This window comes from Etheostoma cragini, chromosome 4 (genome assembly GCF_013103735.1).
Source record: "Etheostoma cragini isolate CJK2018 chromosome 4, CSU_Ecrag_1.0, whole genome shotgun sequence".
Classification (NCBI taxonomy): Eukaryota; Metazoa; Chordata; class Actinopteri; order Perciformes; family Percidae; genus Etheostoma; species Etheostoma cragini.
This window is the reverse complement of record NC_048410.1, coordinates 11,792,677-11,807,159: the sequence shown is the minus strand read 5'-3', so window position 1 is coordinate 11,807,159 and position 14,483 is coordinate 11,792,677. Positions and strand designations below refer to the sequence as shown.

At 39.1% G+C, this 14,483-nt stretch overlaps 1 protein-coding gene across 1 annotated transcript; it reads left to right on the top strand.

Moving 5' to 3' along the window:
* The first annotated feature begins 1,536 nt into the window (after window positions 1-1,536).
* On the top strand, window positions 1,537-7,652 carry LOC117943407 (probable nuclear hormone receptor HR38). The gene is made up of 7 exons (XM_034869516.1): window positions 1,537-1,933; window positions 3,520-4,340; window positions 4,859-4,988; window positions 5,182-5,345; window positions 5,471-5,673; window positions 5,790-5,968; window positions 6,073-7,652. The coding sequence occupies exons 2-7, from the start codon at window positions 3,522-3,524 to the stop codon at window positions 6,333-6,335; spliced, it is 1,758 nt and encodes a 585-aa protein (XP_034725407.1). The 5' UTR covers window positions 1,537-1,933; window positions 3,520-3,521; the 3' UTR covers window positions 6,336-7,652.
* The last annotated feature ends 6,831 nt before the right edge of the window (window positions 7,653-14,483 follow it).

Sequence of the window (14,483 nt, the reverse complement as noted above, 5' to 3'; positions counted from 1 at the left end):
ACACACACACACACACAAACTCTGTGTGTGACTACAAAGTTATCTCTTTGCAGATGCTTCTTAAAAGCAGTCAGACAATAGAGCGATACCTTTAGAAATATATATGTCTATATATATATGATGAAGTTAAATATCTTCTATAATAATCTATTTTGTGACTGGAGAAATGTTGGGGAAAAGGCTGAGAAGATTGTGTTTCAGTGATGTGCATATGTGTCTTCAACCTTCTGGATTCAGTCTTGTGTTGGATTTTCAGTGTAAACATATACATGTAACATGCTTTCATTATTACTATTGTTATTATTTGTATTATTATTATTATTATTGTATTGTCTAAATGTCAAATTGTGTAGTTGTCCTTTGCATGTGTTTTGACAATACTGCATGTTCAGTTTCAGTGAGGCTCATACAGCATTGAATTGTTCTCAGAAAGAATTACAATCTGTTGCCTCAACTACAAATCACTTTGTTATATCTTTTCTGACCTATTTATATTTGTGGAGATATTACTGTTATTTGCAGCTAAATAATACACTCTCAGAGGTTTGGTTAACATATTCAAATGTTAACACAGCCATATGAATTGCATATTGCTTACACTGCAAAGTAGAAAATACAAAACATTGCCTGTAAAACATCTTTAACACATATAGTGCACTCCTAATGCTTATCTGCCTTAATGAAAGTTTATCAGCACTTAACAATGCTTATATTTCAAAGTACGGATTTGTGAATTTATTTGAGGCATTGTCTGCAAAATCTAAGCTTAAAATACTTAGCTTAAATCTCCCTAATATCAAAACATGACAACCTCCAGTTTGGAGTGTTACTTACATTTTTTTTGTAAACAATCTAATTGAAAACAGGAAATCTTACATTTAGTTGACACTTTTTCAGGAGAAACATGAGTGATTGCAGTAATAAAATTTCATATTGTGTCAAGTCTCAAAGTATCAATACTGTCAGTTTATTTGTCTCCACAGTGTAAGTGGTACAACTGAAACAGAAACACAGAATAAAACACAAGCTTTAACACATCAATTACAAAGTAATGATGATTATATGCAAGGTATAACAACAAACAACACCATTTAGTTGCTGTTTTGTGCTTTCAATTATATGCTGTAGATGTTAACATTATAATTGTAATTTGATTCGATTAATGATGACAATAATGACAAACTCCATTAGTGATGATGATATGATTTAAGAACAGCTAATGGCCCTATAGATAAGACTGTTTTCTCAAATGTAAATAAGCTTACTATGGAGATCCAAAGTGTTACATATCAAACAAATAAAACATCATGGAATGAATAATCATATAAACTAAAAGAAGAAAAAAAAAACATTTTAATGCAGGTAACTTGTAGGCTAGCCTATATAATTCCAGCAGTTTTTATTTCAGAATGTCTTTTTAAATAGAAACTGCTTGGGTCTCCATACATTTGGTCTCCATACAATTCAAAAGGTAGAAAATCCTCAATTCAGTGTTTAGCTTTTCATTTTTATTTAGTTTTTACACATTTTTCATCTAGTAATAGCCCCACGTGAGCACCGCTGTCGGTTTATTTTTAGAACGCGCACTCCCCCGGCTCTTGCGTCAATGGAATCCCGTGTGTGCGTCATACGGAAGAACGTCTGTGTCGAACAAGACCCTGATTGGTTACCGACCCGGAAAGTTCCACCGCCCTGTCCACCATGTTTGGGCATTGACACGCCTTTTTTGTCGACGCAGACAAAATAAAACAAGAGTGTATGGAGCCCCCTGCGTTGGTCTGACCCAGTATGTGTGTGTGAGAGTGTGTTTGAATATGTGTTTGTGTATGTGTGTGTGTGTGTGCTGACAGCAGCTGACAAAGGTGACATTTATCAGTTTCACTCGTTTGGAATAAATGAAAAGCTTCAAAATCCGGAAATTTACATAAACCAGGTAAGTGAAAGTTTTGATATGTACTGAGGCTATTTAATCAGGTGGCCACCTTCATGCACCCTCTGTTCAATTATAATAAGCTACTTCCATAATAATATAAGCTTATAGGACAAGGCTGACTGGGCTACCCTTATACTCAAATAATGTTTAAATATGCCATATGTGCCTCAGCCTCCCTCTTTGGGACGCAATCACAGCTATACACTCAGTTGCAAGTTTGTTATGTAGGCTACACCTAGTTAAAACTAATGCAGTCTAATACCACATCCCTGCAACAAATCCTTCCTTAATAGGTTTAGTGTTCAGTTTTGTTAAAACCATTTTAGAGATGTGTTGATTCAACTAGACTACCTTTTGGTTGGCAACATCTTACAAACAACACCATAGTAGCAGAAGAAATTATAGCCTCCACAATGACCATGAAGTTGAATCAACACCACTTTCAACATTTTCAACCAAAACTGAGCATTAGTTTTAGCTAACTGTAGCTAATAAAGTTGAGCGTCTGAGTGCAATGTTATGGAAAGAGCCATTCTTGTTACATGATAAAATATTAAAATAGAGTATATTTTGTCATTAGTGAATACTGCTATTGGTCAGAGTGTATGTCCGTATCTTCATGAATTAACATGATTTTACATGTAAGTTTTATGTGTGGGTTTATTACTGTTGCTGTATGAGAAGACGTAAGGAGTAGGGTATATTTATAGGGCATCAAATACATATTTGACACTTGAGCAGCATGGTCTCCCCAAGTCAAGCCTTAGTTTATGAATATGATTTAACAGTCAGGTGTAAGTTTGAACAATTTTTGAAGAGTGACCATGATGTGCTTCACTTTTGTATTGAAAACTTTACTTTGAGGGACTATGCACTTGTTGGTACACGCCCATTCACTCAACCACACACACAAGCATGCACGAACGCACGCGCGTACTCAAAGGCCTACCTTTCCCATTTAAGCTGGCATGCTGGCATTCAGCCCACACTGAAATACAATCTGCAACACTCCCTAGTACAGTCCCTGTAAAAGAGGGTTGCCCTGCCGCTGAAGGAGGTTTTCAAAGCAATAATAGCCGGTAACACTATACCTGAGTTCCCAAGTGGACCACCCTGTGCATTTTTTAAAGTGGACGGATTTGCCCTGAAGCTATAGATGTGGCACGTAGGGAAATGAGGCCGTGTGTGTTCAAGGTGTAAATGTAGGCTACTTTTTGGATGGTTACAGAGTGGGGACTAAAAAATGCTGACCTAGATGATTAATGCATGATCAAATTTACTGGGATGTCTGAACTTCATTGCATGTATAACATGTTCAGACAGACACTTCCTTATCAACCCTAGTTATCCCACTGATTTAACTATACTTGCTTTTATTTGGAAACAAGTTAGCGTAAAAAAGGCAAACTTTTTAGTTCAACTTTGGAATTTGAATGAGGGACAATCAACACTTTTTCATGCATAGAAACATTTTTAAATTATAGAAAAAACTTTCTTTGATTCAATGAAACATACATGTAAACAATATTTTATGGACAAACAGTAGAGTTTTCATCAGTAGTAATCTTTGCTTTGCTCTGTCCTAGCGATGCCCTGTGTACAAACCCAGCATGCATCCCTGCCTCGTGACACCTACTTCAGCCCTGAGTTCTTGAATCCTGACCTGGTGATGGACATCAGTAGCCAAAAGGACCAGCTGTCTACATCTTCATTGCCCAGCATCAACACCTTAGTGGGAAATGGCTATGTGGGAGAGTTTGATGCTTATTCTTGCAAGATATCCACCGCTCCTCCTGCCTCTACAGTTTCATTCAGCCACGCCACGGTAGCTGAAAGCTCCTGCGCTCAGATGCAGAGCCAAGCCTTCAAACTGGATGATCTTCAGGTGTATGGCTGTTACCCAGGTTCCTTTGCGCTGAGCTGTCTTGATGAAACGTCATGTGGCTCTGACTATTATAGCAGCCCAATTTATGCTGCTGTTTCTCCTCCATTATCTGGCTTTCAGACCCAGCCTGCACCTGTCTGGGATTCCACTTTCAGCCCCTACCCCTCAGCCCCCCCCTCCTCTGCGGCTGATAAAACCTCTATGGCCCAGCAGCTCTTCTTTTTCACCTTTAACCCCGCACCAAATCAGAACTCTCCCGTAGGGCAGCATCAGGATGCTCAGCCGGGCCACAATGACCCTTTCTTCATGCCTCCTCAGCAGCATGTCTCTCCACTTCAGTGTCCTCCCATTTCCCTGGAGCACATACCCCTAGAAAGCCCTGGGATAGTGGAGGGGGCCATGACGTCTCCAAAATCCCAGAACCCAGGATCCAGTGAGGGCCGCTGTGCGGTTTGTGGGGACAATGCATCCTGTCAGCACTATGGAGTACGCACCTGTGAGGGTTGTAAAGGTTTCTTCAAGGTAAATCGCTGGACAGCATTTTGCAAGTTTATTCTACTGAGTAGGACCGTCTGATATTTTGGCTAGGATGAAATATTGGCTGATTATAGCTTTTTGTATTTATCAGTGTGTATGTGAGCGATAAGCAACAATAAGATGCATTACAGAAGCGCCGAAGATATGTTTAAGGTAGTTAAGGAACAGTGACACCATACATAATCTTTCAACAAGAGAGCACTGACAAATGTATTTTTTCAACTCTACAATGTAGCGCTAAGTGCATATTTTGGTCACAAGACATATTTAAGGCATCATTATTAAAAGTGTTTCCTTATGTTATCATGCGTTTGTGTAAAGTAATTATTTGATTTTTTAAACTCTCAAATATTGCTGTTGGTATCAGCCTCAAAAATCCAGTTTTGGTCGGACTACATTACTGATTTACATAAGATAGTATGCAGATTTCTTTCTGCATTTGTCATTTAAATTGTTATATGTGCAGCATTACAAACCCATATTAAGATAATTTTGTTTTACAGCGAACTGTACAGAAAAATGCCAAGTATGTGTGCCTTGCCAATAAAGACTGTCCTGTGGACAAGAGGAGGAGAAACCGCTGCCAGTTCTGCCGTTTCCAGAAATGTCTTGCAATGGGAATGGTCAGAGAAGGTAACGCAACGTCAGACTCACTTTCTGTGACTAATGTATGATGACGAGAAACCCTTGTTTGTAATGACAGACATATGAAACCAGAGCCTTATAGTGTCATCTGCAAAAAAAGAGATACTGAAACAGGTTGCAGTGATAACCATGTAAGAGTCACAAACATGTGCTTCAAGTGTTTTTTTTGTCCCTTTCTTAGTTGTTCGCACAGACAGCCTTAAAGGTCGCCGGGGTCGTCTTCCCTCCAAAACTAAGACTGTGGCCGAGTCTTCATCCACAACCCCCAATGTCAACACCATAGCCTCTCTTGTCAGGGCTCATTTTGACTCAAACCCAACCATTGGAAAGCTTGACTACTCCAAGGTAAGTCCAAGAATTGCAGCATGTTCAGAGCTCTTTTGTACAAATCAGATTGCTAACAATTACCTCAGCAAAGGATGTAGAATTAAGGCGTAGACAGTGAACCCTTCCCTTCTCTTCCTTCTCAGTACGATGAGACAGTGGACAACCTGACAGAAAAGGAGGATGCCGGTGATGTTCAGCAGTTTTATGATTTACTGACTGGTGCTTTGGATGTAATAACAAACTGGGCTGAAACCATCCCAGGATTCACAGAATTCTGCAAAGAGGACCAGGAGCTGCTTCTTGAATCAGCCTTTGTTGAGCTCTTCATTCTGCGACTCGCATACAGGTCAACTTCTTTTACAGAAAAAAAATAAAAATAAAAAGCTACGTTAACTAATATTTTACTAGACTAATGTGCACCTTTCAACATGCTGACTCTACCATTGTTTTGAAACTGTGCAGGTCAAATCCTGAGAAGAGCAAGCTGATCTTCTGTAATGGTTTGGTCCTCCACCGACTACAGTGCATTCGCAGTTTTGGTGACTGGATTGACTCCATCATGGATTTCTCCCAGAGCCTTCACCGCATGAACCTAGATGTCTCCTTGTTTTCCTGCCTTTCAGCGTTAGTTATTATCACCGGTGAGAGCTACTGTTTGCCATTCATTATAGTGAATCTCACTGCACTTGAATTTCCTGTTTATACTCAGGACTGTATTTCTCATGAGAACTTCTTCTGCATCTAGATCGCCATGGCCTGAAAGAGCCCAAACGGGTCGAGGCCTTTCAGACTCATCTCATCACTTGTTTGAGGGAACACATGAGTGGAAACGGATCGGAACCAAGTCGGACCCAGTCCAACTATCTTTCTCGTCTTTTAGGCAAACTCCCCGAACTGAGGACTCTTTGCACACAGGGCCTGCAGCGCATCTTCTACCTGAAACTGGAGGACCTGGTTCCCCCTCCACCAATAGTAGAGAAAATCTTTATGGATACTCTGCCATTCTGAAGAAAACACGGACATATTTGTGTTGTTTATGTACAAAAAAAAATGATAGACACAAAGAACCTAATGTGAGGTTTTAATTCTACTGGTGAACCTCCTTCCATCACACTGACTTGTGGGCTGACATTTGTCTGACATTTTTCAAGAGACCATTCTCACATATGTTCAAAAATGGAATATGGTACCTGTGTGAGTACCGCTTAAAGATATATTTCAGTTTAATGAAACTTTCACAAACAGAGCTGAAATACAGTACAGGACACAGTTTATATACTGTATATGTTTGTGTGCATTTGTAAAATGACTTTATTGCTGTGCTGGATGTGTTAATGTTGTCCTGCTATGCAGCTAGTAAGACATGGATATTTGGCTAGATGCAATCCCTGGTTACGTTCTCAGCTTTTCTTATGAACAAAAGAAACACACTAATCTCTCAAAAAGCATGCTTTGCTTTTTAATCCGACTAAGAAGATGGGATAGTCCTACTTTTCAAAAGGAAAATTTTACAGTTTCTTTGTGTCACAAAAGATAGTTTTAGTCCTAATCGTGCTCCCGTGGAAGGTCTTGGACCAAAGCTTACTCTTATTTTGATACTGCCACTTACACACCTTTTTGCCTAATGCTAACCAATATGTTATGCTATAACTCCATCCTGCCATTTTGCAACACCTTGTAAAAGCTGATGCTGACAGGGTTCCTGTTGAACCACATGTTCCTGTAACAACATACTTTGTAGTTTTAAGAACAAAAATTGACTTTCTGAATCGAAATACAAAGTGCCTTTTATAAAACATCACTCCTCAACCCATAATAAGTAACACTAAGTAAGTTTTCATTCCAAATATCACATAGCCCTATTTATTACAGATGTGAAATAATCTTTGAGACCATCAAAAATATTTTTGTATTTGATATGAAGTGCCTGAGGCATGCGACTGTCAAAACACTTTGACAAAGACATACAGTGCTTGAGACGCACTTCACACGGCTAAACAAAGAGGACATTAGGGGATGAGCCGCCCAGTTTAAGATTGAATTGAGTTAAAGCACATTTCAGAATCTCTTTCTATCCGCAATTACAACAAGTAAGTAAGTACACAGTATACCCTATATTTGTTTTTACCCAACACTGCTTGAAAATATACATGCACAAGCAGACGTTTTATGTTTGACATCCACTGGCTACTTGTCTTTGGCTGCAGATCTGTTACCCTACATGTGTTCGTAAAGCTCTTCTACTGTCTTCCACATTATTCTGAGTTGTGCAGTTGGGTTTATTTTGTATTTTAATCTCAAAAGGCGCTAAATAAATATGTTAAGGATTTACAGTGAATTGTAATGAAAAGATGAGCAGCTATGAGTACTTCAAACAATGTACAAACCAATATGAAGAACACTTCTTTCTCCTACTGTTGTTTGCGATGTGTGTGGACTTTGAAAATGCTGCCAGGGCTTTCGTAAAATGGTGCAGAAGTGATAAAAGACAGAGGATATTTCATATTAAATCTTTTTTTGACAACTCACCACTGGCTGCCTTTATTTAAATGTTAGGGAATAGAGTGATATATTTCCTGTATGCCTTGTGCCCTTCACCATTTTATATGTTCTATGCTCTCCGAACGTATCTTTAGTTACTTCTGGTTTCTATTGGGGAAGATGATTAAAGTGCCAATTTCTCTATACGTTTGTTTCAATTCATTATGGTTTAAAACTCACAGGTTGTATATAGAAACTGGTTATAGGATAAGGCAGGCGATAATCTAGATTTTGTTTTCAACAAATTGGTCTCGCTTGGCCGGACCCTCTTCCAAAGTGAGCTGGAGGAGAGTCTGGCTATAACACATAGCATTCGAGAATAGAAGGTAAACGTGCTCTGGTGTATTGGCATTTCTTTAAACCAATCACAATCTTAGCGGGGTTAACCTGAGAGAAGTTTAACCGTAGTCCTTATAAATCGAACAGAGTTTATAATGCCAACACAAAGGAAGCCCAAGGCAACGGATATCCAGCCTACATGAGTGAAATCCGGCGGCAACAGAACAACTGTGTTTGTCGGACTGCAGTGCCCAGATTCATTGTAATGAATGAACATGTCACTCATGTGGCTCATTGATTTTTTACAAACAGTCATTCCTCCCATAAATTTAATCCTAACAACGTTTTTGACCCCCTGCTTTTTCTTTTAGCGCCATCAGGAGTTTGACACTCTGACTGAAATGTCTTAACATCTATTGGGTGTGTTGGCATGCAATTTAGTACATCATTCATACTTGACACCTTCAGGATGAATTGAAATAACTTTGGTAATCCCCTGACTTTTCAGAGAACTAAAGATGAACTAAAGATCTACCCATTAGCATGTGTTTAATGCTAATTTACAAATGTTTACATGTTAACACGCTGAACTAAGATGGTGAACATGGTAAACATGAGCATGTTAGCATTTTCATAATGCTAACATGTGCTTAAGCACAGCCTCAAAGAATGTGAGGTGCCAGAGAATTGATTGAGATATATGATCTTGCTATATGGGAGAAATTCCTACACGTTGGACCTTTGAATTAACACTGGAGAACCTTTCCCTCTTTGGTCACCCTACAGGTCGGAAGTGGAATTGTCCATTACGTTACATTGTCCAGTTTATTCAAACTACAGATCCGCTACCCGATCTGGCAAACTTGCATAGTGTAGGAATTTCTCCCATCTAGCGTTGAGATCATATATCCCAATCAACTCTCTTGCACCACGCAGTTCAAAGTACGTGTTACAGCTATGATAGCCTTCACGCTTCAAAAAGACAAGATGTCATACACATCTTCATCCTTTACCTCTAGCAATTTGTTTAATCTTCATTGATTGCAAAATGTAATCTAAAGATTTGGTGAGTACTACAAACTGTCTTCTTTATGTTAGCGATGTTTCCTTCTTCAAACTTGCCGGGACCGGGAAGTTACCTCACCCATTAGCAGCACTTGTAAGTTTATCATGTGACTGTGAAAACGCAAAAGGTGGAGCAGTATATCCTGTAGGCCTATGTCCTTTTACCAGCTATGTTTCCCCAGTTCATGCAAATGCAAATGTAAAATTTCAACCCAATAGGAATACTTGGAATTGATGGTGGTGGGGCAACAAAGGACAAGTTTGTGAACGGGCAACACAGATTTCAATAAAAAACAAAAAAACAAAAGAAAACGTTACACACTGGACCTTTAAGAAGAGTTTAGAAAATGTTTCAGATGGTGCAGTGCAGGAAACAAAGCTTAGGCCTTATTTAAGCACTTACTGTGCTGCAACTTGTTACAAATTAATGTTGTGATGAAAAGGGACCAAAAGTAGTCCTTCTTCTCCTTTTCACTAAGTCTGTTGTTTTGTCACACACTGTTAATGTTAGCAACATCCGTGACCAAAGGGAAGAGGACACCGTGCCCCTCTCAGCCGGAGCAGACGGCAGCAGCACTGCATTCAGCCTCTCAACACCCGATCCCACTGTACACCACGTTCCGGTTATCTGGATTTTGGTGTTGGCAGACAGAGTGGAAAAAAAGGGACAAGAGCATAAAAAAGGAGAAGGCAATATGAAAGCAAGCTTGCATTGAGGTGTTCATTATGTTACAAAATGGCAAGCATGCTGCCCCCAGTCAGATGTAATGGGAACAGCAGACAAGTATACTTTCATAAGAAGGATTTAAATGAATATGGCAGCTTTTTTTTTTTTTAATCAGAACTGTGTAAATCCCTTTTGACTTTTCATACTTTATGGTCACTAATCCAAGTCATGTCAAACACGTTAGCTCTTCACAAACTCAAATTACATCCTCCTGTCTATATTTGGCATATTTGAAATCACAGTGTGTCTTCACACCATCTTTTTCCAAAAGTGGAAAGGTACTATCTGAAGCTGCCATTGGACCCTTCACTTTTGACCTGTGCCCTGACATGCAACACTCTGCATTCAGGAACAAACTATAGCCTCACCCTGTACACATGATACCTTACATTTTGACCAGTAATGTGTGGCTCACTTGTCATGGTAATTTGTTGCAAAAACATGTTAAACCCAACTTGCTTCTGCACCACCTCCTACTGTTCAGGAATGGTTTGATATGTAATTAGTGAATATTTGCTGTATTTTCTTTTGGGCATAATTTTCTTGACAAAGTACTGTACTGCTGTGGTATGTGGATGCGATGTTGGGTCAGCGGGAGAGCATAATGTTCAAAGTAAGCCTTAATACATGGAACGTGTTGACTTATGTCACACATTTCCCTGGTTTTCTCAATCAGGCTGTAGCTCAATCAAGCCCTGCCACCACCTATGCATGTCAGGTGGGCTGTATTGCACTGCACCGTGTTTCTTCATCTTTAAGTAACTTTATCACATTTTCTTGCACTTTGAGCCAACTTAGATGGCATCTTATAATGTTTTTTCTACCTATAGGGGCATCCAAGAGGGTTGTTTTGCTGCATATTTTCCAAACATAAGGGCACTGGAAGGTGCCAACACATTTAGTAGAAATGTTTCACAGAAAAGGTGAAAACTTTGACTTTCTGTCGGTGCTAGAGGAAAAGTCAGGGGATCATTAACTTCATTCTCTGAGGATGGTGAATATGTATACAAAATGTAATGGCAGTACATAAAATATTATTTCAAATATTTTGGTATAAACAAAAGTGGTGGACTGTTCTCCAGTAAAAAAAACAAATTCAGCAACTGCAAAGTTTATTTCTCTCATAAAATGTTTTCAAAAAACACATGGTGTGTGTTTGTTTGTGTGTGTGTGTGTGTGTGTGTGTGTGTGTGTGTGTGTGCATGAGCAGCTAATTGCTGGAGAGGATATTGTTCCAGCGGGAGGAAAGCTAATAGGTTTATTTGTGAGGATGCTGCACCTGTCGTTTGTTGATTGATTGAGCTGTAAATAGATTTCAGATGCTGTGTAACGCTCTTTGGGGGCTTCTGTGTTTCCCTTTCTGTTTTCTTATCCACTGTTCTTCCTCTTCTGTATGCTTCTATGCACAGATGCACATAATATTCTGCAGATTTTTATCCCATTTATTTTCCTGAACATTTTAGCACAATCCTGAATCCCTCACCATGCCTCAGAAAAAGACAACACTGAAGGTGTCTAAGAAAAGTTGGAATCATTGTTCCAGTGATGACCACAGAATGTTCCTCCAAACACACATTCATTTGTACACATACTTTACATTCATCCAACAGTACTTTAATGTATGTGGGTGTACTGTTGAGTGTGGAAAACCCTCTGTGAGTGTATTTATAGCAGGCTATTGTTGAGCCCCTAGAAACCTCTGTAATTGGATCTTGTCTCTCCAAGGGAGTCCGTTGATAAATGAGTTGGCAGATGTCAGTGCTCATGCCATCACTGTGATAACTGTACGTCCCACATCACTGTCTTAAACTCTTAGTCTCCTCTGTATTAAGTTCATAAGTGAATGGTGAGCTGGCTGAATTAATATTCTGAATTGTATGAAAGGAATGGATGGTGGAAACCTAGTGTAAACACAGTTGACATTTAATGGCTGTCTTTGTTGTGTTCTTGGGTATTAACTGGTCTTTTAGTCTTGCACTCCAAAGACGGATAACAGGCTTCAAAGCTAGTAACTCTAAAATCATAATTATGCTGTTATTATGCTAGAAGATTACTTAAGATTACACCGTTTTCCCTTATATTTATTACTGTATAAAAAAAGAAAAAAAGGTGTTTGGATCAAAACAGGTAAAAGAAAAAGACTGAAACAGTGAATGCAAACAACTCACAGACTGTTTTATTTTACAAACAATAAACTTTATAACGCTACACCTTTAAAACTGTTTTATACAGATATGAATATGCTACTGGAGAAGTACAGTTAGCAATACAAGTTAGCAAAAGGTGTGTGTGCATATGTCAGCCGCAGAATATGAGAATGTTACAATTACGGTATAAAACAAGATTGACAGGACGGATAGTGTTGCACTGGCTGCGTGCCTGAGAAGTTATTCATAGCAAAGTCCCCACCACCCCACATACACACGTACACATACACACACACACACACACATATTTCTTGAACAGTTTTGGACACTTCTCCTTGAGAGCTGTGGGAAGGATAAAGTGCAAGTTTTAACATGTCAACTTCTTTGTTTGCATGCATAACTGTATGATCACATGCTGTGGGGGTGTGACAAAGCCCCAAACTGATGGACAGCAATGTACTTGTAGTGGACTTAATGGTAAAACGCAATGAAGTACAGTAAAAAAAAAATGTTACCCTTTATTTATGGCAGTTAGGTTACCCCAATAGAAAGTCTGCTTTAGAGATATACAAACTACAAACATCGGATATTACTGCCTTGTTAATGCTGTTTAGTTAGAGAGCAAAAAGGGGAGAACCATGAACACTTTATATCACAGCCTGCATACTTTGTTCTTACTGTGTAATTACAAAAATTAGAAATAATTAGTTTAGATTGGCTATGTTTAATCCATCTACATTCATCTAAAATACCTATTTGTTATGTTGTTTGTTTTGTTGTCCATAGTTCTTTTACAGTACATTTAAGTACCTGTAAGCAGGATCTGACCTTCAGGGGGGCTCAGCCCCTAATGAGAATGTGACAGGCACACAGTGCCTTGCAAAAGTGTTAAGCCTCCGTGCTAAATCAGTCATTTCACTGATAATCACTGATCTAGCTACTGAACATCAGCTAACATTTTCTTGACACTACTAACACTAGGATGGAACTAAACCTGACACTTTATGTCACAATAATGACAACCATTTTGACACAATCTTTAACAACATTTAGCAATTTTACTTGCTTACGTTTCAATTTGGGTTCTCTGCTCTTGCTCTCACTCTGACGATGGACTGTAAAATAAATTGGCACAGCAACGCCATACACTTTGATGGAGATCAGCGGAGTTACGGTAATTAGAAGCACTTTTCTGGTGATGGCTGAGTGTTCTGCGCAGCCTCAAACTGAGCTTGTCGACATAGATGTGACAGGAGCAAGTTGTACGTTGTAAGTCTTCTGGTAGCTGTGCCAAGAAAAATCTGTTCCTGGATAAATGTTACTTCATATGAATTCACTTGCCCTTTACCAAAGTATTTCCAATCCACGAACATTACTGAAATATTTTGTTTTGTTGCTTTAATAGACTCTCTATGGGCTTCTCGCTTGACTGTATGCCTACACATTCCCCCGATTGCCTGCAAGCTTCTCCTGACTATACGGTTATTTCTCTACTGTGCAACAGAAAGTTGCTTGGTTATGAAACATTGGTAAGCCTATTTTTACAGCTGCTAGGGTGCCATTACGTGAGATAAAGGTAATGAAGCCTTTTATACATTGTTGTGTTCTTTAAAAAAAAACACTGGTAAATATAAAGTCTTTAAAGGCTTTAGATGTAAAGTTATTCACTGTAAAAGGGATTCCAAAATGAATGGGAATCAATGGAATGGCACAACCACCTCCGATTGGCCCAAACAACGTTTCTGTTGACCCTTTCCTTGACTGGGTTGCAGGTGCATAGCATTGGCAACACAAGATATTAAACCTCTCTCAAGCCCTTTGAAGCTGTAATTGTTTGTCACTAACAACCAGTTCGCAACTCTAACTTGAAGCTCAAAAATGTATTGAATTATTATTATTATTATTTTTAAGGGTGCTAAGATGACATTAAAAGGGGCTTGAGCCCCCCTAAAAGGGTCTAAACTCGCCAATGTCTGTAAGAACTTGTGAGTAATTAATTAGTATTTGAGTACAATAAAATGACACTGCAAAAAAGCAAGCTGGATTATAAAGTGTTACCTTTACAGTTACAATAAATGAAGCTCTGAAGACACAACTCAGTATCAGAGAGATGACGGCTGCCCAACACTTTCACAGAGTTTTCTTCACCAGCTTGAGGCAAAGGGACCTTTCACCCCTCTGATCACAAGGTAGCACTGAGCTCAGCTTTCAGGGGTTGACATTGAGGGAAAAAACTGCTGCTCCTTCTGACTGGATGGATGGCCTTGAAGGCAGTCTGCCACCTACAGGACTCTGCTGACTTAATGCTGGTCTATTTTTAAATCAATATCAGCTACAGTCAACACATGACTGAACACCTAAAGTGGCACACATGCTCAAAAATTGAATGGGAAACAG

Coding starts and splice junctions, on each gene's coding strand:
- LOC117943407 (XM_034869516.1), top strand. CDS start 3,522: ATGCCCTGTGTACAAACCCAGCATGCATCCCTGCCTCGTGACACCTAC. Junction 4,989..5,181: donor AATGGGAATGGTCAGAGAAG/GTAACGCAACGT, acceptor TCCCTTTCTTAG/TTGTTCGCACAGACAGCCTT. Junction 5,674..5,789: donor ATTCTGCGACTCGCATACAG/GTCAACTTCTTT, acceptor GAAACTGTGCAG/GTCAAATCCTGAGAAGAGCA.